Source organism: Talaromyces amestolkiae (assembly GCF_001896365.1).
Source record: "Talaromyces amestolkiae strain CIB chromosome Unknown scaffold8.1, whole genome shotgun sequence".
NCBI lineage: Eukaryota > Fungi > Ascomycota > Eurotiomycetes > Eurotiales > Trichocomaceae > Talaromyces > Talaromyces amestolkiae.
Genome location: NW_024468044.1, coordinates 750,621 through 771,295, shown reverse-complemented (window position 1 = coordinate 771,295; position 20,675 = coordinate 750,621). Strand labels below are relative to the sequence as shown.

Here is a 20,675-nt window from a genome sequence, read left to right as displayed (position 1 = left end):
ACCACCCTGAATCACGCACTTTCTTCTCCGTATCCATGGTCACGCACCGCAAACTCGACTTCCCACTTTTCATTCACTGCAGGGAAGCTTGACCTGACTTCGAAACGGCCGCCAGCCCAGGACCCACCTGCGTCGCGACAAGCGTATCCTCCAATGACCTGAGAAACATCAAACGTCGTAAATCCGAACAACCGCACTGCTCCATGCTTGCTGACGCTTCGGTGTGCAAGTCTAGTGCCTGTGGCATAACTCCTGAATGATTTGAACAGCAGAAAGAAAGGAGGATCGGGTAGGTTTGCGCGACATCATGGACGGATCGCCGGCCCCGGCTGAACAGCGTTCTTCGCCTGCGTCACTGTCCACGTCGCTCGAGCAAGTAGTCGCCGACTTAACACCCATCCTCCGATCCATACAAGAGATAATCGACCGCCGGCCGTTTGATATCGATTGCGTCGTGAGGTCGACAGAATGTACCTTGACCCTCCGTCACTCGTTAATTGATACCGCCAAGCCCCGCGAAGCAAAAGACGCTTTCCGGAATCTGGGAGGCTTCCAGACATTGCTAAGCCTGATTCGCCAATTGGCAGAGCTATACAATCCAAGGAAGCTGTCGAATGAAGATAGGAAAAACCTTTTGACGCTTTGGAAAGACGTGCTGGCTGTGCTGTCGGAGTGTTTACGAGACCACACTGGGAATAGACGCTATTTTGCCAAGAAGATTGTGTGTGACAGGGCATGGTCTGTCGAGGAGTCACTGAGACTGTTCGTTGAAAACACTGATGGAGAGCACTTGCCTGACAATGATGTCGACCAATTGTATGGCGGGCTGCTTGCTGCTGCTCTGTGCCAGGAAAGTACCGCCGGGATTTTCACTGCCTTGAGGACCAAATATGTGTCAGGTCGACCTGAACCAACTGCTTCAAGCATCCGCCTAGATCTTGAAAAGGCACTCAGCTCTACGGAAACGGTTGAATTGCATGAGTTTATAGGCCCACTCTTACGCACGTGGCTCCTTCAGAAACCCCATTCTGCCCAGTATTCCAGTCAGAGACTGGCCATCCCAGCATGCCTTTGCAAATTAGCCTCTAACTCACAACGGAATGTCATTGCTATCCATTCAACAGGCATTTTGTCGTCGATTGTACGATTCATTTTTAGCAATGATTTGTCCGATGATGAAAAAACACTGTATCAAGAACTAGGACATCTGCTCTGCACGGAAGGCTTGCCGAATCTCGATGATGTTATATATCTCTATAGAAAAGCATGCGGCTCTATTGAAGCTTCCAACTTTCTTCTTCGCGCCATGCAGTCTTCCAAGGGCCCGCCCTGTATTCAGTTCGACATGACTTCCCATGGTTATTCATCGATCGAGCTACCAACTCTAGGCCGGCCATTTCCCCCAGTATCTTCCTCCGGGTACACACTTTCGATATGGGCCCGGTTCGACCATTTCGACCCGCAGTCACATACCACAATATTCGGTGCCTTCGATTCTAGACAAGCTTGTTTCGTGCTAGCTTATTTAGAAAAAGATACACGCCACTTTATCCTACAAACCTCCATCAATGGACCACGACCTAGTGTCCGCTTCAAGTCAATTGCCTTCAAACAAGGCCAGTGGTATCACATATGTGTCATTCATCGAAGGGCTCGTGCAACGGCTCCATCACGAGCCTCGCTTTTCGTTAATGGCGAGTTTGTTGAGCAACTGAAGATCGATTATCCAACCGTGCCCGTTACACGACCGACGGCAAAGTATCCCCGAGTCCAGGCGTTTTTGGGCACTCCCCAAGACCTGGCTGTCAGGATAGGAAAGGGAGTGTGCTCGACGAAATGGTCTGTTGCCAATGCGATTCTTTCCGAAGAGACCTTCAGCGACGACCTCATCTCGGTTTTCTATCATCTTGGACCAAGGTATCATGGTAACTACCAAGATTGTCTAGGATCGTTCCAAACGTATAAAGCATCTGCAGCGCTCAACTTGCGGAATGAGAGCCTTCATCCTGGAAAAGAGGAGCAATCCGACATTGTAACGGCGATTCGACAAAAGGCTAGCACTCTTGTTCATGAGTCTGCTTTTTTACTCAATATATCGCCTACTACGGTTCTAGACGACGATGATAGTAACAATGTCGACGAATCACAGCTCGTCAAATCATTGTCAAGGCAAGCCGCAAAAAGTTTGCATCAGGCTATTAACGCAGGGGGCAATGCTATTGCGATCAACGGGGCTATACCGGCGATAAACGATGCCCTTACAAGTTCAAGCGGAATGGCGATACTTGCTGGCGATCCTGTCGTCTCTGTGCCCCAATCCTTGGACGATGCTAGCTGGAGAATTGGCGGCTGCGCAATCGTGAATTTGAATATGCTTCATGCTGCTAAATGTCCGGAAAGCACAATACTCGCAGTCGAGATTTTATTTGAGGCCATTGAGGGAAATTGGAGAAACAGTGAAGCCATGGAGAGAGACAATGGTTATGGTATACTCGCATTATTGCTTCGCGAGAAATTAGGATTCCCACAAATACCCCAATCTGGCGGATCAAAAACGTCGACGGTGTGTTCGGACAATCGAGAGAGGTCATCGCTAGCGATTGAACTCCTTCGTCAAATCCTATCTTTTGTTGGCTACAAATTCGAAGATCCAGCTAAATCTATCATTACGAATCCACTGGCGTATCGCGTCCTATTAGTGGACCTGGATATATGGCGTTATGGAGAGCCTTCTCTGCTCCAGATGTATTACTCTCAATTCAGCACCTTTGCTACAGAAAGTCAATTTCACCGCTTCAATGCGAAACGGTTATCCCGCATGCGTAAGTCTTTCCCTTCATATGTGCAGAATGATCAAACTTATAATATCTGCGATATAGGGGTGAATAAAAGGTTCTTAGATGCTTTGAAAGGTGAAGATTTCACCGAAGAGACCTTGAGTCTATTCATACCAGCCTTCCGGTCTTTGTTCGAAAGCTGTGTATCTGCAGAGTTGCTACGATCACTGTCTCTTTACATCACCTTCGCCCTACATGAGGAGAAGGTACCAAGCCTTCATAAAAAGAAGAGCATGCGCTTCAATACCCGTGCTCGCCAACTTTCTTCCGCGTCAGATTCAAGTCCGAAGAAAGCAATGCCGAAGAAACAGATTGGCCTAGAACTCCTCCGCATGTACACCGAATATCTCTGCACACCAAGTGACTTTATCAATATAAAAAGATTTGCASGAGCCGTAACAAATAAAGTAAGTGCCAAGAGCTTTGATCCTTTCATGATTAGCGCTAACAGGTTGTTGAAGTGGCTTCTCTATCTGATGTGTGAAGACACACCAGAAGCAGTAACAATGGCAACTAAGATCCTCGCACGACTTATAGTTGTCCATGGTGGGAGCTATAGTAAGAAGCTTGCCGACAAAACGGGTGGATATGTTATTATGAAAAATCGACTCAAGAGATGGTGGAACGTTTTCGCGCTATGGCCCACTTGCTTTTCTATTCTTTTTGGCCTCGATGTGGCAGAAGTAGATATCGATGACTTGACAGACCTATCATCGCTGCTAGACGTGCTCGTTTACAAGAAACGGCTTGATGTTGCTTTCCCCGAAGTACTTCCAGTTATCGCTGAGATGCTGAAAAACGGCCTAGAAGACTCAATGTTTGACAACGCGCTAACGAAAGATCGGGCAGTGGTATCAAATGTCCTTACTTTCCTTTCTAACCTTCACTTGAAGTCTCCTGGGTTCAGAGAATATGCCGCAAATTCAACATACATCCAAAAATTACTTTCGGCTTTGTTCCCTATGACAGGGTCAAGAACAGTTAATGCCGATGTTGAACTCCACTACAGAGAAAATGGATCTAATGCTGAACGTAATGCTGCAAAGATGAGCCGGAGTGTTACGCCTCTGCCAGTGCTACGCACATCAAGAGCCATCCCCTCAGAGTCTACATCGGAGGCCCAAGGATCTTTGCGGCGCTCTTCCTCTTTTGTTCTCATATCATCAGACAAATCACACTATGCGGCTTCGTCAGCACATCTTCACCGAGCTTCTATTGGAAGCATTGACAAAGACGTCTCTTATGAGAACGATAAATTGGTTTTGGAAACACGATCTGTCATTCTCAAGATCTTCGTCTCTCATGTCATAGATCGCAAAGACTTCACTGGCCTCGGCTTGTTCTTGAAAACACCTCCGAGCAACCTAGAACATCAGGCGTATTTTCTGTCCTGGCTTCTTCGGGGAACCATTACAGAATTACAAGCCACACTCTCGGCCAACGAGAAGTTATTACAAGAGCCACGTATTCTGACAAACTTTTCGCGGTTTTTAACCCACGTGGGAGAATCCTTGTTTGAGGGTTGGTTTTTGAACGGCAGCAGTCAAACGCTAGATCTCGCCGGCTTCGTACTTGAATATCTTTCTCGCCCCGAGATAGCTTCATTGAAGATTATTCGCCTCTGCAACCAAGCTATCACTACCATACGATCCGTGCTGTTCAAGATCATCCTATTGGAATTGTCGGAGCAAGACGATAATGACTCGCTGAATTTCCTGAACCGCCTCGGTTATTGGCAAACCATTATTCTCGCTACGGGTGAATCTGAAGCTGAATACCTCAAACTATTCTTTTACCAACTTTATATCAAATCGGTCTCCGAGAAAAACGAGGTTCGCTTAGCTGCTGCCACCTTGTGGCGGATTATTCTCGTTCAAAAGCCCACGGAAATGGCATCCATACTCAGCCATGCTCCGCTCTCTCTACAACGCCGATTGACTGGTGGATTCGAAGAATTGGCCAGTATGGATGACGCGGCTTTCTTGAATTGGATCGATGATCAGCGTGAGGACTTGGATGCGTTCTTCTTCGGCAGTCTTTCCAAGTTTTGGGACACTTTTGTTCAAGAAGAAAACAACAGGACTCAAGAATCGAGTCGCAATCGCGTAGGCAAGCGGAAAGACAGGCTGAAACAATGGCTTCACGAGGAGAACTTCGCCGAAGATATTACTCGCAAACACAATACTACGTTTGATCATTGGACTTCTAACATATTCGCATCAGAATTTTTGAAGCACCAAAGGCTTCTACAAGATCAGCATGACAACTATACATTTATGTGGTCGCTTTTCTCCCGTCTTTCTGAAGACTTGTATCGCTTCGGCGGTGTTTTAGAAAAGAAAGGCGAGAAACGGTGGCGTCTTGATCAGACCGAAGGACGTAGTCGAATGAGACTTCGCGTTATTCCTGATGATTCGGACGATCGACAGGACTATCAGCCGAAGCGAAAGGCCTCTGAACCACCGGTAATGAAAATCACTACCCAGCTACAACAAACGACAATTTCGGAGCCACTGGGCAATGCTCCTACTACGTCCGTCTTCGTTGGAGGAACCGGGGACGCCGAAGGTGATGGCGAAGGTGACGGTGACGGTGACGGTGACGATAAATCTGCTCTTGAAGAAAGCTTTGAAATGGTCGATGACCCTAGGGTGGATATTGATGAGTACGAGGACAAGAATAGAAAAGTATTGCGAAGTCTTCAGCGGGGTGATCAAGTCCAGAGCGTCTGCAACATGTCCTGCATCATCGGGCTAGAGGCATGCGAAGGTCTCTTGATCATTGGCAAAAACGCGATATATATCTTAGACAATTATTTCCAGCGTGCCGACGGGGAAATCGTCAATGTCTGGCAAGCTCCCATCGAAGAAAGGGATCCATTTGTGCGCATGATCTCCGGACGCGAGTCTAATGAACGAAAATCTCGCGAACACGAAGTGAGGAGCTGGAAGTGGCAAGATCTTATCAGTGTTTCTAAGCGACGCTTTCTATTTCGAGATGTTGCTCTCGAAATGTTCTTCACTGACGGCCGTAGCTATTTGTTGACCTTGATATCATCTAGAGCAAGAGACGAGCTGTATAGCCAGCTTTGTGCACATGCCCCACAATTTGGTGGAAATATGAACCTGACTCGACCAGAGGATATTTGGAGATTCGAGATGTTGAGAGTACAGGATGATGCACCACAGTCTTTGGGGTCGAAATTCGCCAGCGTCTTTGGGCAAGCTTCCTTGAACCCGGCCACTCGCAAGTGGCTCAAGGGGGAGATGTCAAACTTCCACTACCTGATGCTTATTAATACTTTGGCCGGCCGAACTTTCAATGACCTGACTCAATACCCAGTCTTTCCATGGGTCCTTGCTGATTATACAAGTAACGAGTTGGATCTGGACAACATCAAGAGTTTCCGTGACTTGTCAAAGCCAATGGGTTGCCAAACGCCTACACGCGAGGCAGAGTTTCGCGAGCGGTACAAGTCTTTTGCGGAGATGGGTGACGAAAACGCCCCTGCCTTTCATTATGGAACTCATTATTCTTCTGCAATGATCGTCAGCTCATATCTAATTCGACTACAGCCATTTGTCAAGTCCTATCTGCTGTTACAAGGCGGCACATTCGATCATGCAGATCGGCTCTTTTACTCGATTGGCAAAGCGTGGGAATCTGCTTCACGAGGGAACCTGTCAGATGTCCGTGAACTCACTCCGGAATTCTTCTATCTCCCTGAATTTTTGGTGAACACCAACAAATATGACTTTGGGCTTCGACAAAACGTAACCAAGGCTATTGACTCGGTGGAGCTGCCTCCGTGGGCAAAAGGCGATCCCAAGATCTTTATCGCCAAACATCGAGAAGCGCTAGAAAGTCCTTACGTGACGGAACATCTTCACGAATGGATCGACCTTGTGTTTGGCTTCAAGCAGAAGGGAGAGGCCGCCATCGAGGCCGCTAATGTCTTTCATCATCTTTCTTATCAAGGTGCAAGAGATCTGGACAATATTGAGGATCCGGTAGAACGACTAGCCACAATTGGAATCATTCACAATTTCGGACAGACTCCCCATCAGGTCTTTCAACGACCTCATCCTCGTCGAGATGACCCTAGTCGGAGAGAGGGCCGTCTTGACATGCTGGCCGAGTCGTTGACGAGAGTGCCTCTTTCTCTTCTAGGTAAGAACATCGTATAGTAAGAGAGTATATATATATACATACTAAATACCGCTTTCAGATATCCAAGAACGAGTGTCGTCTTTATCGATGAAAAACGAACGTTTGTTGTGTAGTCCCGCCTTTCGACTGAATGTACCTCCGAACTTTGACAAGTTTCTAGAGTGGGGATATTCAGATGGCAGTGTTCGGTTCTATGCCGCTGATAGTAAAAAGGTATGTGGCAAGCGGATGCATGGACACCGAGCTTCAGAATAACTGACGTTTGCGATAGATTCTAGGCCACTTTGAGCATTTACATGTCGGACAGCTGTCGTGCGTCCTTTTTGCAGACTCGCAGACTTTGATCACAGCAGGTTGCGACTGCACTGTGTCTATATGGCTATTCGGTACGAACAGCAAGATGATGGAATTACAACCGCTAGCTTGTCTTTACGGACATCGAACCTCTGTATCTGTACTAGCTACATCCAGGTCGTTCAGCACTCTTCTATCAGCATCTCCGGACGGTCAGGTCATATTGTGGGATTTGAATAGGCGATGTTTTGTGCGAGAGCTTCCTGCCGAAGGACCAGTAGAGGTTTGCACTTGATCTCATGAGTTTTGACATTCGGCAATTTTAGCTAATATCTACTAGTGTGCTCGAATCAACGATAGAACCGGAACCGTCATGATCTGCCGAGGAGGCCGCATTACCTTGTACTCGTTGAACGGTGCTCTTCTTGTGGATCAAGTGATATGTGAGGGTGAAGATGACTATATCATTTCATGTGCCTTTTATGAAGGAGAAAGCAATGAGTGGCTGGAGAGAGAACTTCTCTTTACAGGTCATAAGAAAGGCGTGGTCAATGTGCGTGATGAAGTATTACAACTATGATTCGACGATCCTTTACTGATGCTAGGGTACAGGTTTGGAGTAAGGTTATAAAGAACGGTCGATTTGACTTGGAATTGATCCGTCAGCTCCACCACGTGGATCAGAATAAAGATTCCGGGGTTAACGTCTCTGCTGGGATTAGCTGCATTCTGCCGCTGCCACACAGCGTATATACAGGGGATGAAGCTGGACGCGTTGTGAGTTGATGGATATTCCTGGAGATTTGAGTCTTTTACTGACGATGAAATAGTATGAGTGGGATTGCATCCAACGACGCTCGTGAGAGTGAACATATCTCAATTCAAAGAAAAGTCAAACTTGGTTTTAAGGAATTTCTTCTTGCTGCATACATTCATCATGCGATATATAGATACGTTACATTTAACAAGGGCGGCGCATTCGTTTCTAAACAGTCTCAGATGATTTACGATGATACAGCCTTATCATTGCATGACATGATTATGGGGTGATTGTATATATATATATATATGAATCCATACTGAATTTAACCGCGATATCATCTATATAGCCGGAGTCGGGTTCCAGACCCCGATTCATTTCATTTATTACATAAGGTTCTAGATGCTTATGAGACTCTTACTAACTGCGTTTTGGTGCCCGGTGACACACCACGGCTATTGAGAAAATAACCTTATCCTTGCGAGAATTATTTGCAAACTCAGCAGTCCAGGTGATCACAAACTGATCCATCTTGATGATTGATTCAGAAATTGACCTCCGTCGGAGCACAGAGCACCGAGTTTATAATGGGCTTATTCTATTTTTCTTGTATAGACTTCCTTCCTGTTCCGCGGAGACCCGTCGGGGTGAGAATAAAAAGATCTGTCTTAGTCAAAACCAGAAATTCGCATGTTGCGGCAGAGACAGGCCCGTGGTAGAGTGACTAACAAGCACAAGTTATACGATCAGGGGGCAAATAAGCGGCAATACTCATACGTAGTATAATAAAGAAAAAAGTGTACGTAGAACTGGTAAAAAGTACAAGCAGACACGGAAGAGCGTCATCGCTGCCCCACGTTCTTCCCTCCGACCCGTGCTATTTGTCTGTCTGGCGTTCGGCCAAAACCCCGCCATAACATCCCTCTGCTTCTAACCTCGCCACTTGTCCCGACCATCTCTTCCTTTTTATTCCTATCATATCCCCATTAACGCGAACAATTTTTCTATTGTAGATATCTCATCGCAACATTCACAATCCCTTCTCCAACTCACACAATGTCTTCTTCTTTGGATCAATTGAAGGCCACCGGCACTGTATGTTGGCCCGCCACTTGAAGGTCCTCCCGGCGAAACGATGGAGAGCTAACTTGATATTTTAGGTCGTCGTGTGCGACTCTGGTGACTTTGCTAGTATGTTCTTCCCTCTAGTAATTGCGAAATGAATGACTGATAGCTGACGTCTGCCAGCCATTGGCAAGTACAAGCCCCAGGATGCCACCACCAACCCTTCCTTGATCCTCGCGGCTTCCAAGAAGCCCGAATACGCCAAGTTGATTGATACCGCTGTCGAGTACGGCAAGCAGCACGTACGTTCTCTCCTGTATTTTGTATCGGACCAACACTTATACATGCTATAGGGCAGCACCATCGATGAGAAGGTTGACGCCACCCTTGACCGTCTCCTCGTCGAGTTCGGCAAGGAGATTCTCGCCATCATCCCCGGAAAAGTTTCCACCGAAGTCGATGCTCGCTTCTCCTTCGACACCAAGGCCTCTGTTGATAAGGCTCTTCACATCATCGAGGTAGGCTTTTGTCATAGGTTGCATCGCATGGTAGCTAATAAAAGAGACAGCTCTACAAGTCTATTGGCATCTCCAAGGACCGCATCCTCATCAAGATTGCCTCCACCTGGGAAGGTATCCAGGCCGCTCACATCTTGCAGTCCCAGTACGGCATCAACTGCAACTTGACCCTCATGTTCTCCCTTGTCCAAGCTATTGCTGCTGCTGAGGCTGGCGCTTTCCTCATTTCTCCCTTCGTTGGTCGTATTCTCGACTGGTACAAGGCTGCTAACAAGCGCGACTACTCTGCCGAGGAAGACCCTGGTGTCAAGTCTGTCCAGAGCATTTACAATTACTACAAGAAGCACGGCTACAACACCATTGTCATGGGTGCTTCTTTCCGTAATACCGGTGAAATCACCGAGCTTGCTGGCTGTGACTACTTGACCATCTCCGTAAGCTTCCTGACTGTCTAGCGCAGTTCATTTCACATGTTCTCAGCTAATTGATACAGCCCAATCTCCTCGAGGATCTCTTGAACTCCACCACCCCCGTCCCCAAGAAACTCGACCCCTCCGGAGCTGCTTCCCTCGACATCCCTAAGCGCGCCTACCTCAAGGACGAGGCTCTCTTCCGATTCGACTTCAACGAAGAGGCCATGGCCGTCGAGAAGCTCCGCGAAGGTATCTCCAAGTTCGCCGCCGATGCTGTGACTTTGAAGGATCTCCTCAAGACCAAGATCCAGGCTTAAGAAGGCAGGCCGACCGACCAAAATTGATATGGAAGAAATAAAACTTTGATGATAATTGATGGGCTCTAGATTTCCTTTGTTCTTTTTTTCGTTCTTATGTGGGCGCATCTCATTCTATATGTTTTTTTTGACTTGCTAGTCAGAATGATCAGAATGTGAATATAATGTTACATGAGAGACAATCATAAATATACCATGCCACGCTTTAATATGCGCTATGTATTTGGGAGGTACAAGCCTGCCCTAACCCTCAAATTGCGCCATAAATGCCGGCATTTAAGCATAACTAAGCATGAATAAGCATGATTCAGTCTGGCCGCGGATGATTACTCTGTGATGCAAACGAAGTCGGTTACACGCTGATACGAACGATACCAAGCTGCTTAGTTAGGATGACGGCATCCAGCGCGGAATGAGGGGCAGTCATGACAGCTCCGTGTATTGCCAATACGGCACTTACACATGGCTTGCTCGGACAGAGAGCTCTTCTTCCTCATCAACTTGGCTTATAGATATAGGATTTGGTGTGAACGTGTGTAATGAACATAAGGAGGTACAAGCATACAAAGCAGCAAATGTATAATTCTTCTAGACTCTTCTACCTAGCTAGTAAACAGTCGAGGTGTTTCCGTAATAATACGTGAGGAAGGTGGGGTTTGTTTTTCCCCTCAGCGAAGCCGGTCCGATCAACTCCTCTTATTACGACTTCTCCCTCTTTCTCTCAGCTGATTCTCCCATCAAACTGCATCACTATTCACAACCTTTTTAAAACATTTCATCTCAAATAACATACACACTAGCCAAAATGGTCAAGGCTGGTAAGTCAATCTGCTTCTTGCGATTCATTGGCCTCGGTTCTTCCCCGCTGTCAACACAGACGCCTCATCATGGGCGGATTCGTTCTCCGCCATTGACCGGACTGGGATGATGAGCACATTTGAGCACCTTGGAGGAAGTCAAGTCTAGCCCACTTTTGTCCCTGTCGACCTGCCAATGAACACATCTGCTTGGTTGTTTACTCGTCTTGACACCAATATAAACTGACAATTTTCCAGTCGCTGTCCTCCGTGGAGACTCCAACATCAAGGGTACCGTCACCTTTGAGCAGGCTGATGAGAACTCCCCTACCACCATCTCATGGAACATCTCCGGCCACGACGCCAATGCTGAGCGTGGCATACACGTCCACCAGTTCGGTGACAACACCAACGGCTGCACATCTGCCGGTCCTCACTGTATGCTTTTGCGTCGGTCTTGGTGGCAGGCTAGCAGCACGTACTGACGATGATAGTCAACCCTTTCGGAAAGACTCACGGTGCCCCCACTGATGACGAGCGCCACGTCGGTGACTTGGGTAACTTCAAGACCGATGGTCAGGGCAATGCTGTCGGCTCCGTCCAGGACAAGCTCGTCAAGTTGATTGGCGCTGAGAGCGTTCTCGGAGTATGTAACAATCCTCCAAAAGTGTCTAGAGCGTGGGTGATGCTAATTGTGAATAGCGTACCATCGTCGTCCACGCCGGTACTGATGACCTCGGCCGTGGTGGCAACGAGGAGTCCAAGAAGACTGGTAACGCTGGTCCTCGCCCTGCTTGCGGTAAGCCATACCCTTTTTCCCAACGAGGATTAACGACTAACGTGCATAGGTGTCATTGGTATCTCTGCTTAGGTGATTGCCATGTGATCAAAAAATGATTAAGTCATCAATTGATGCCATCTAGATAGAGATAATGCATGATTGTTTCTACCAATTGAGCTCGAAGTTCTGGTTTTAGACGTCGCTTGTGAATTCTCTGTAGCTCTGCTGTAGAGGGCCAATTGATTGGCTGTGGCATTCAACTCGTAAAGGAAGTGTGACACGAGACACTTAAGAAGTCGATTATTTGCAGTGATCTGATACCTATATATCATTACCCCAAGACAAGTCATGCAATCATAATATATCTAGTGGATAGAGGACGTTGCTCTTCTCATGTTGTGTCTCGTGGCATCATCCAAACAGGATATACTATGTATATTGTCTGGCAGCTCCACCCAAGCAGTTCTCCGCATTTCCCAGACGCTAGCGACTAAACACAACACTCCTTTTGGCCACCTCATCCGTTTTTGGTGTCCTCCAATTCACTTTTCTTTCTTCTGATTTACTTTTGTTTCTTTATTTCTTTATTCAACATGCCGTTCGAAGCTCGAGTCAAGCAAGTCCTCTCTGGAGACACACTTGTCTTGGGCCATGTGACCAACAAAGGACAGGAGCGCACATTGAGCTTGGCATATGTGTCTGCTCCCCGCCTGAGGAGAGAAGGAGACGAGGTATGATCAACCTCTTAATCATTGCATTTCCCTTGATATAGCCGCAATTGGAGCTACTCAAGTTTATGACTGTGCTTTTGTATCTTGAGATCGCGCTTTGAAATGTGGCCTTTTGTCACTTCCCCCGCTCTGACTTGACGCTTGGATCAGCACAATAAAACAAACACAATGGTGAATTGTACTGACAACCTCTCTATCTAGCCATTTGCTTTCCTCTCCCGTGAATTCCTCCGTGAGCTCCTTGTTGGAAAGGTAGTGCAATTCCAGGTCCTCTACTCGGTCCCCACTGGCCGTGAATATGGAGTCGTCAAACTCCCCGGCACCGAGGCCTCCCTCCCAGAACTAGCTGTCCAAGAAGGATGGGCTCGCGTACGAGAAGAAGCCGGCAAGCGCGGCGACGAGTCCGAGGAATCACTCACTCTGCTAGGCAACCTGAGAGCGTTGGAAGGTCAAGCCAGAGATAGCAACAAAGGTGTTTGGGGCAGTGACCCCAGAGGATCCCTCGAGACCGAATATGCGATCGAAGACGTCAAATCGTTGGTAGAGGATAATAAGGATCGTCAATTGGACGCTGTCGTGGAAAGGGTATTTGGTGGTGACAGGTTGCTGATTCGCCTCTTCCTCGAGCCTACCCGTCACCTCCAGACCATCATTGCTGTCGCTGGTATTCGTGCTCCTTCCGCCCCTCGTGTAGCTGCAGATGGTACCCAACAACSGGGCGAGCCTCTCGGCGCTGAAGCTCAGCAATTTGTCGAAGCCAGACTCTTGCAACGCAAGGTCCGAAGTCAACTCCTCGGTGCAACGCCTCAGGGACAACTCATCGGCACTGTGCTGCACCCTAACGGCAACATTGCCAAGTTTCTTCTAGAGGCAGGKCTAGCTCGTTGCTTCGATCATCATTCTACTTTACTGGGCGCCGAGATGGCCACTTTCCGTCAAGCGGAGAAAACGGCCAAGGACAAGAAGCTTGGACTGTTCACTGGACATGTAGCTACCAAGGGGCCTGCTGGTGGGGATAGTGACTACATTGTGGGGCGCGTGCTCAATGCCGACACTATCTTCTTGAGAAACAAAGCTGGCGCAGAAAAGAAAGTCAGCCTTAGCAGTATCAGACAGCCCAAGCCTTCCGATCCCGCCCAAGCTCCATATGCCGCCGAAGCCAAGGAATATCTCCGCAAAAAGGTCATTGGAAAACACGTCAAGGTCACCATTGACGGCAAAAAGCCAGCTAATGAGGGTTACGAAGAGCGTGACGTTGCGACTGTTGTGTTGGGCAATACCAACCTTGCTCTCTATCTGGTTGAGGCTGGTTACGCCTCGGTTATTCGTCACCGACATGATGACGAGGATCGATCATCGCAATACGATGCTCTTCTCGCCGCAGAAGAAGCAGCCAAGAATGAAGGAAAAGGAATGTGGTCGACGAAGCCTCCTAAGGCTAAGCAATACCAGGACTACTCCGAGAACCTCCAGAAAGCGAAGATGGAAGTGTCAATCTTGCAGAGACAAAAGAGGGTACCCGCTGTTGTCGACTTTGTCAAGTCAGCATCCCGATTTACGGTTCTTGTGCCACGTGAAAATGCCAAGTTGACATTTGTTCTTTCTGGAATTCGAGCTCCCAAATCCGCGCGTGGACCTGACGACGCAGCCGAGCCTTTTGGAAACGAGGCTCACGAGTTCGCTAATAGGAGAGTTCTGCAACGAGATGTAGAGATTGACGTTGAGAATATCGACAAAATTGGTGGTTTCATTGGTGTTTTGTACGTCAACAGAGAGAATTTTGCCAAGCTCCTGGTTGAGGAGGGTCTCGCTACCGTTCATGCTTACTCTGCCGAACAATCGGGTCATGGTCCGGAGTTGTTCGCTGCCGAGAAGAAGGCAAAGGAGGCCCGAAAGGGTGTATGGCACGACTGGGACCCCAGCAAGGACGTGGAAGAGGAGGAGGAAGTTGTAGCTGGTAACGGCGCGGCTGAGGGTAATGGAGAAGGTGCCACTGAGCGTCGCAAGGATTACCGCGATGTCATGGTCACCCACATCGACCCAGCCACTGCAAAGTTGAAGTTGCAGCAGATTGGAGGAGGTACATCGGCTTTGACAGAGCTCATGAACTCGTTCCGCTCTTTCCATCTGACCAAGACCAACGATACACCCCTTCCTGGTCCTCCCAAGGCCGGTGACTTTGTAGCTGCGCGTTTCTCGGAAGATAACGAGTGGTACCGTGCCAAGATTCGACGAAACGATCGCGAGAAGAAGACTGCTGAGGTGCTGTACGTTGACTATGGTAACTCCGAGGTTATCCCATGGTCTCGCTTGCGTCCACTTTCACAGCAATTCTCCGTGCAGAAACTAAAAGCGCAGGCTGTTGATGCCACATTGTCTCTACTTCAATTCCCCGTCTCAGCTGAGTATCTTGCGGATGCCGTGCAGTTCATCGGCGAGCAGACCTTTGACCGCGAGCTCGTCGCCAACGTCGATTATGTATCTCCCGAAGGCACACTTTTCGTCACTCTCCTGGACCCGCGACAATCGCAGAATCTGGAACAGAGCATCAACGCGGAGGTCTTGCGTGAAGGTCTCGCCATGGTGCCCCGCAAGCTCAAAGCGTGGGAGCGAGCATCTGCTGATGCATTGGCTCATTATAAGAAGGTGGAGGAGGAAGCTAAGCAGAACCGACGTGGCATGTGGGAGTATGGCGATCTGACGGAGGATTAATCAGGCTTTTAGGTTTAAGATGGGCATCCGTTCGATGTTCAAAAAGTGGCAGTATTATTCATAGCTAGCTGTATATATTGAAATGACGACAGCGCTTTTGATCTAGCGGATTAATACGTTGTCCTCTGCCCCATGCTACATCCAAAGCAATGAGATGAGAAATATTAGGTAATGTTATACTGCCGTAGTATGACTACAAGGACGGGGAAAGAAAAATGTTTTACTAAAGTGGGATGCGAACCCTTTCAACAAGGTCAGTATAATGTCCACCAGGAAGATATCTTAGATGGAAATACTAACACGGCCTTAGACCACTCGGCCACCATCTAGCCAGACTGTTGCGAAAGGTGTTACCGAGTGCGGTTTAGATCCCAATTCTTGCATAGAATGATGCATATTGTAATCTAGATTACAAAAAAGGACGTTGGCTAAGATATTACAGGAAACAGTTATTACAGAGAACAGGTTGGTCAGATAAACTTCATCCAAAAGACATACACGAACTACATATCACTCACTATTCATACAAGTTTGGACTGGCCCGTGTTGAAATAAGCTACGGAGATTGAATCAGATATCCGAGCAGCCCGGGTGGGTCTCTTGGCCAACGAGCTGAATAACCACTATCTCGCCTCATTATTCTCAATTTTTTATTTTGATGTCCCCTTTTCCTATTTATACCATCATTTCTGATATACTTCTTTTCGCCTTAGATTAATTATAGACAGTCATACCAACGAGGGCATTTTCCAACCATCAGCTGAACCGCTCGGATCGGAAGAGTCGGCGAAAATGCGTTTCTTCTCCCGCAAACACCAACAAGCCGAAGCCGCCGACAACAATGACGACCAACCTCCCGCAGAGGGCACCGAGACCAAAGGCGACCTAAACAAGATCGCCGCCGAAAATGATCTCGCTGCTTCGGCCAATCAAGCCGCAGGCACGGCATGGCTGGCGGGACATTTGAATCATTTGACCCCCGAGCAGGAACAGAAGTTGGTGGAGTTCAAGGCGCTGGTTGAGGAGAAGGGTTATTACAAGCCTAAGAAGGAGGGTACTGATGTTCCCAGTCATAGCGATGCTACTCTGCTGTTCGTGCCTCTAGCCTCACGTCATGCCTCTGCTATAGGGTGACGGTGCTGACTCGTACAGACGGTTTTTGCGCGCACGCAAGTTCGATGTTCAGGGCGCATATAAGCAATTTTCAGAGACGGAAGATTGGCGCAAGGAGAACAAGATTGATGACTTGTACGAGAATATCCGCCTAGAATCTTATGAACGGACGCGACAGATGGTATGTGTTTCTGGCATCAGATCGATTCCAACTAATGCCGTTGTAGTACCCCCAATGGACCGGTCGTCGAGACCGCCGCGGTATCCCCGTTTATCTCTTCGAAGTCAAGCACCTCACAAACAAGAACATATCCCAATTCTCGCAAGAAGTGAGCGAACAAGGTGCTTCCGAAACACACAAGGATTCTGCCATCCCCGCTCGACTTTTGTGTTTGTTCTCACTGTACGAGAATCTGCTCCAATTCGTGCATCCGCTGTGCTCTGCTCTTGCGCGCCCGAACCCCGAAACCCCGATCGTCTCGTCGAATAACATCGTGGATATCAGCGGAGTGAGCTTGATGCAGTTTTGGAATCTGAGAAGCCACATGCAAGATGCAAGTGTGTTGTCTACTGCTCACTATCCCGAGACTCTAGACCGTATTTTCGTGCGTCTCATTTTCGTCCCACCTTGAAAAAATTGTGTTGAGTAACTAACAAAGATAAGATCATCGGAGCGCCCTCTTTCTTCCCCACAGTCTGGAACTGGATAAAACGCTGGTTTGACCCCGTCACCGTCTCGAAAATCTTCATTCTCTCAACGGCTGAAGTCAAATCCACTCTCGAAACCTTCATGGAACCGTCATCCATCCCATCCCAGTACGGCGGAACCCTCGATTTCAAATGGGGCGATTTGCCGAATATGGACGATGCTGCACGCGCATTGGCGGGAGGATTGGAGTCCCCTCCTGCCACTGAAGGCGGGAAGCCCATATTTTTGAAGGGGCCCGTTAGGTTCTTTAATGATCATATGGAGGTTTTGGGCTCGGACCAGGGGAAGCCTAGACGGGAGACGATTCCTGTTCCGCCTACTGCTGCCGTCACGACTGCTGTGAAACTGGAGGAGCCAGCAGTGGTCCCAGCTGCAGAAACTGGGGCAACAACAGCACCGATCCCAGATGAGAAAATAGAGCCGGTAGAACCTGCTGCTGCTGCTCCTGTCGAGACTACCGCTCCCGCTGCTTAAGCTAGGCTCACGGCCCGTATTCATAGTCGATTTTCCGGACCTCAGTTGATGATAACCATTTCGGATTGGGGTTAGAGGTGTACGTAGACATCGATGTATTCGTATGTGATGGTCTATTTGGTACGTAATCAGTGGTGGCGGTGCATATATCTATGCATGCATATACCTATGTTTGGTACATGAGCTTTGTTACTTGGGATTTCAATCATTATAGACGCATTTCTGCCTCTGGTTTCGATTGATTTTATTGAATACATAACATTTAATATCACATACTTATGCGCATATTTCAGGGTCTTGAAACACCTGTAAAAGTCAATGGGAAGTCTATTTTCATTTAGGGAGATTGGGATAGCTGCGTATAGATACATGCACAACGCGAAAGGATATCCAAAGAAAACGAGCCATATAAATCATGAAACCGTCGCGCCAGTAGGGGGGTATTGTATGAGGGAAATGTAATAATAGCAATGAGTTGGAGGAATCGAAACACCATGCTATGCAAACGCGTCAAAAATGCCGGGGATAAAGAAATGTCAAGAGCCAAATGTTGACGCTGTGCTCGCCGTAAACTGAAAATTGAGGTAAGGAGAAGTCATCCTCAGTCGTCCGACTCGTCCTCGTCCTCGTCCTCATCGTCGTCATCGAGGAATTCCATATCGTCATCGTCATCGCCGCCCATGTCGGATGAATCGCTACCACCAAAAGGATCCTCGTCCACATCACTATCGGCCCAAAAGTCCATGTCCTCTTTGACATCGTCTTTTTCGGCATTGGGTTTGGCCAAGGTCGATTCAAAAGTGGGCATCACAAATCCCTCGGGGATATCTTGCTTTGACAATTCGACGTCGCGGCGCACGTGCGCCCGATACCCGTTCGGGTCCATGCGGAGTTGTACGCCCGCATCAACGTTGGCTGGGGATGAGCATTCGGCGTCGTCCAGAAGTGAGAGAATGGATATAAGAACAGATTCGACGCGCTGGGCGGGGGACCATCGCTCGGCCGCAAGTTCACCGGACTGTTCGTCTTCGCCGGGCGTGTGGAGGATCGAGATACAGAGGTTGCCGTTGGTATAGATGTTTGGGTGCCAAATTGAGCGGTTAAAACGGAACTCTAGCACAAATCAGTCAGTCTTTGTTCGCCTCCATTACATGACTAATTCTCAGTTTGGACTCACTTGGAGGCGAGTATGGGTAGTTCTTCGGGAATTCCATGACAGCCTTGAAGTAACCGTTGTAGTACAGTGAGTCGGGGTTTAGCACAATGAGCGCGACGTTCCAGCAAAAGATGTCTTCATTGTTCAACTGGTTTCTGGTTAGTCATACGGTGTAGCTGCCATGATAACATGACATACCTCAATATGAACCCATTTCTCTTTTGACAGGGCCTTGAACTCGTTCATTAGAATACGCTCCGCCATGGCTCGCAGGCAACACAGGAAGACAGAAGTAATTGATTGTAAGATGTAGATGGGCGCAAAGTTTGCAGATGGTTGCAGGGAGGATGACGGAGGAGGCAGGCGATCGACGGCAAGACGGCGTGGCGGAACCGGAGTTAAGGTCTAGGCACAGGTGGAGTCGAACTGCACTAGTCTAAACTGACTACTGCACGAGAATGGACGACTAGGAGAGCGAGGCCAGAGTGGACAATATATATCTCGTCTCTATGATTCAAGCCAAAGGATGTGTCGCTAAAAATCGGCGCGATAAAAGCAAAATGGAGGATGTGAACGAAGAAAGAGGGAGAGAATGGGAGGAATTGCGGGAAGGCGAGACGATAAGAACGGCTCCACTTCAGACAAACGCCGCGTCTAAGCTTATTCGGGCTAGTGCCTTCCATATTCAAGTCACGCGACTTTGTCTTCAGATGATTTTGATCATTATGAGTCGAGCTATTTTGGCATCTTGCTAGACATTTTATTTCTTCTCTGTTGTGACATGTGTTAAAGGAATGTAAGTACCTACCAATGCCCGCTTTACTCGGCTGTTGTGAGTCTTTCTGTGTGCTCCTGTCATACGGTTAATCCATGACATATATTCCTTCACGATTCAGATACATCCCCTTCAAGTTAAATCTTAAGGTCCCTTTCAGGTATTTTACATATGCAGCTGTAGGGGACGCCCGTCACATACATAATCTTTCGTAACAAGCTGTGGCCGAGTAGAGAGATCCCAGACAGCTTGTGTCAGTTGACAAGCTTTCGACTCGACTTACTTTATCTTCAGAGTCAAAGTATCATGCATCCCGTAAATTGCAACTTTCGAGACAATCCTTTTTATTAGTAACAGGGTGTCACTTGCTGGGGTAATCAATTTTACATTCGAAGCTCTATTAGGCACCAACATTGTCTTGAATTCTCAATATTGATTTACGATGTTTAATCTCCTTCTCGGCCAGTCACGTGTGTGTCTTCATCACGCCATAGGCAGTATAGCAAACGTAGATGTCTTGCTTGCCTTCCTTGCCGGCGAAGTTCCACTTCTTATATTGCATGGATCAGGTGAATCAAGAACATGCCATTAGTAATCCTGGCTTGAATCGCTTCACCGCATTTCAAGAGCGTAGTATCATGTGGGGTGGAAGTTAAGTTGTATGACCGCCCTGCCATAAGATAAGCAACGCGTGTAACCTAACTAGGGTACGGAGGTCGTAGTATCAAACTAGCCATGAGCAATTTTCTACAAAATTGAGTTTTCATTCCACTCAGAACTAGTCATACTACTCGAAGCCGACTACTCGAAGCCGTAGAAGAGACATTTCTACTCTCATTAGAGTACGATTGACTATAATATACATACGGCATTAGTCTTGCATGATAACCCTAACCCTGCAGCAGTTCTTATCTCGAGCCCCGCCGCCTCGCATCATGGAACGCCTGTAGCCAATCATAGTTTCCCCGCGGTAGCAAGCCACCCCGCTTCTCAGAGCGAAAGTTTGATTGATTTTGGTATTCTTGGTAATACGAATATATGATACGGCGCAAT

General features: G+C 47.9%; 6 protein-coding genes across 6 annotated transcripts; 5 read left to right on the top strand and 1 right to left on the bottom strand.

Annotated features, from left to right (window-relative positions):
• Positions 1–307: 307 nt before the first annotated feature.
• Positions 308–8,164, top strand: BHQ10_004818 (uncharacterized protein; the record flags this gene model as incomplete). The annotated part of the gene is made up of 9 exons (XM_040877225.1): positions 308–2,822; positions 2,880–3,244; positions 3,299–3,688; positions 3,884–7,007; positions 7,066–7,220; positions 7,279–7,584; positions 7,642–7,854; positions 7,914–8,078; positions 8,132–8,164. 9 exons carry the CDS (start codon positions 308–310, stop codon positions 8,162–8,164), a joined length of 7,266 nt encoding a protein of 2,421 aa, XP_040733322.1.
• Positions 8,165–9,117: 953 nt separating this feature from the next.
• On the top strand, positions 9,118–10,374 carry BHQ10_004817 (uncharacterized protein; the record flags this gene model as incomplete). The annotated part of the gene is made up of 6 exons (XM_040877224.1): positions 9,118–9,156; positions 9,222–9,252; positions 9,310–9,428; positions 9,480–9,644; positions 9,695–10,078; positions 10,138–10,374. 6 exons carry the CDS (start codon positions 9,118–9,120, stop codon positions 10,372–10,374), a joined length of 975 nt encoding a protein of 324 aa, XP_040733321.1.
• An 805-nt stretch (positions 10,375–11,179) lies between these two features.
• BHQ10_004816 (uncharacterized protein) lies at positions 11,180–12,042 on the top strand (the record flags this gene model as incomplete). Its single annotated transcript, XM_040877223.1, has 5 exons — positions 11,180–11,192; positions 11,430–11,609; positions 11,666–11,817; positions 11,874–11,970; positions 12,020–12,042. The coding sequence occupies 5 exons, from the start codon at positions 11,180–11,182 to the stop codon at positions 12,040–12,042; spliced, it is 465 nt and encodes a 154-aa protein (XP_040733320.1).
• A 503-nt stretch (positions 12,043–12,545) lies between these two features.
• BHQ10_004815 (uncharacterized protein) lies at positions 12,546–15,395 on the top strand (the record flags this gene model as incomplete). The annotated part of the gene is made up of 2 exons (XM_040877222.1): positions 12,546–12,683; positions 12,885–15,395. 2 exons carry the CDS (start codon positions 12,546–12,548, stop codon positions 15,393–15,395), a joined length of 2,649 nt encoding a protein of 882 aa, XP_040733319.1.
• Positions 15,396–16,187: 792 nt separating this feature from the next.
• On the top strand, positions 16,188–17,691 carry BHQ10_004814 (uncharacterized protein; the record flags this gene model as incomplete). The annotated part of the gene is made up of 4 exons (XM_040877221.1): positions 16,188–16,486; positions 16,548–16,689; positions 16,736–17,113; positions 17,173–17,691. 4 exons carry the CDS (start codon positions 16,188–16,190, stop codon positions 17,689–17,691), a joined length of 1,338 nt encoding a protein of 445 aa, XP_040733318.1.
• Positions 17,692–18,292: 601 nt separating this feature from the next.
• BHQ10_004813 (uncharacterized protein) lies at positions 18,293–19,111 on the bottom strand (the record flags this gene model as incomplete). The annotated part of the gene is made up of 3 exons (XM_040877220.1): positions 18,293–18,804; positions 18,869–18,995; positions 19,046–19,111. 3 exons carry the CDS (start codon positions 19,109–19,111, stop codon positions 18,293–18,295), a joined length of 705 nt encoding a protein of 234 aa, XP_040733317.1.
• Positions 19,112–20,675: the final 1,564 nt, after the last annotated feature.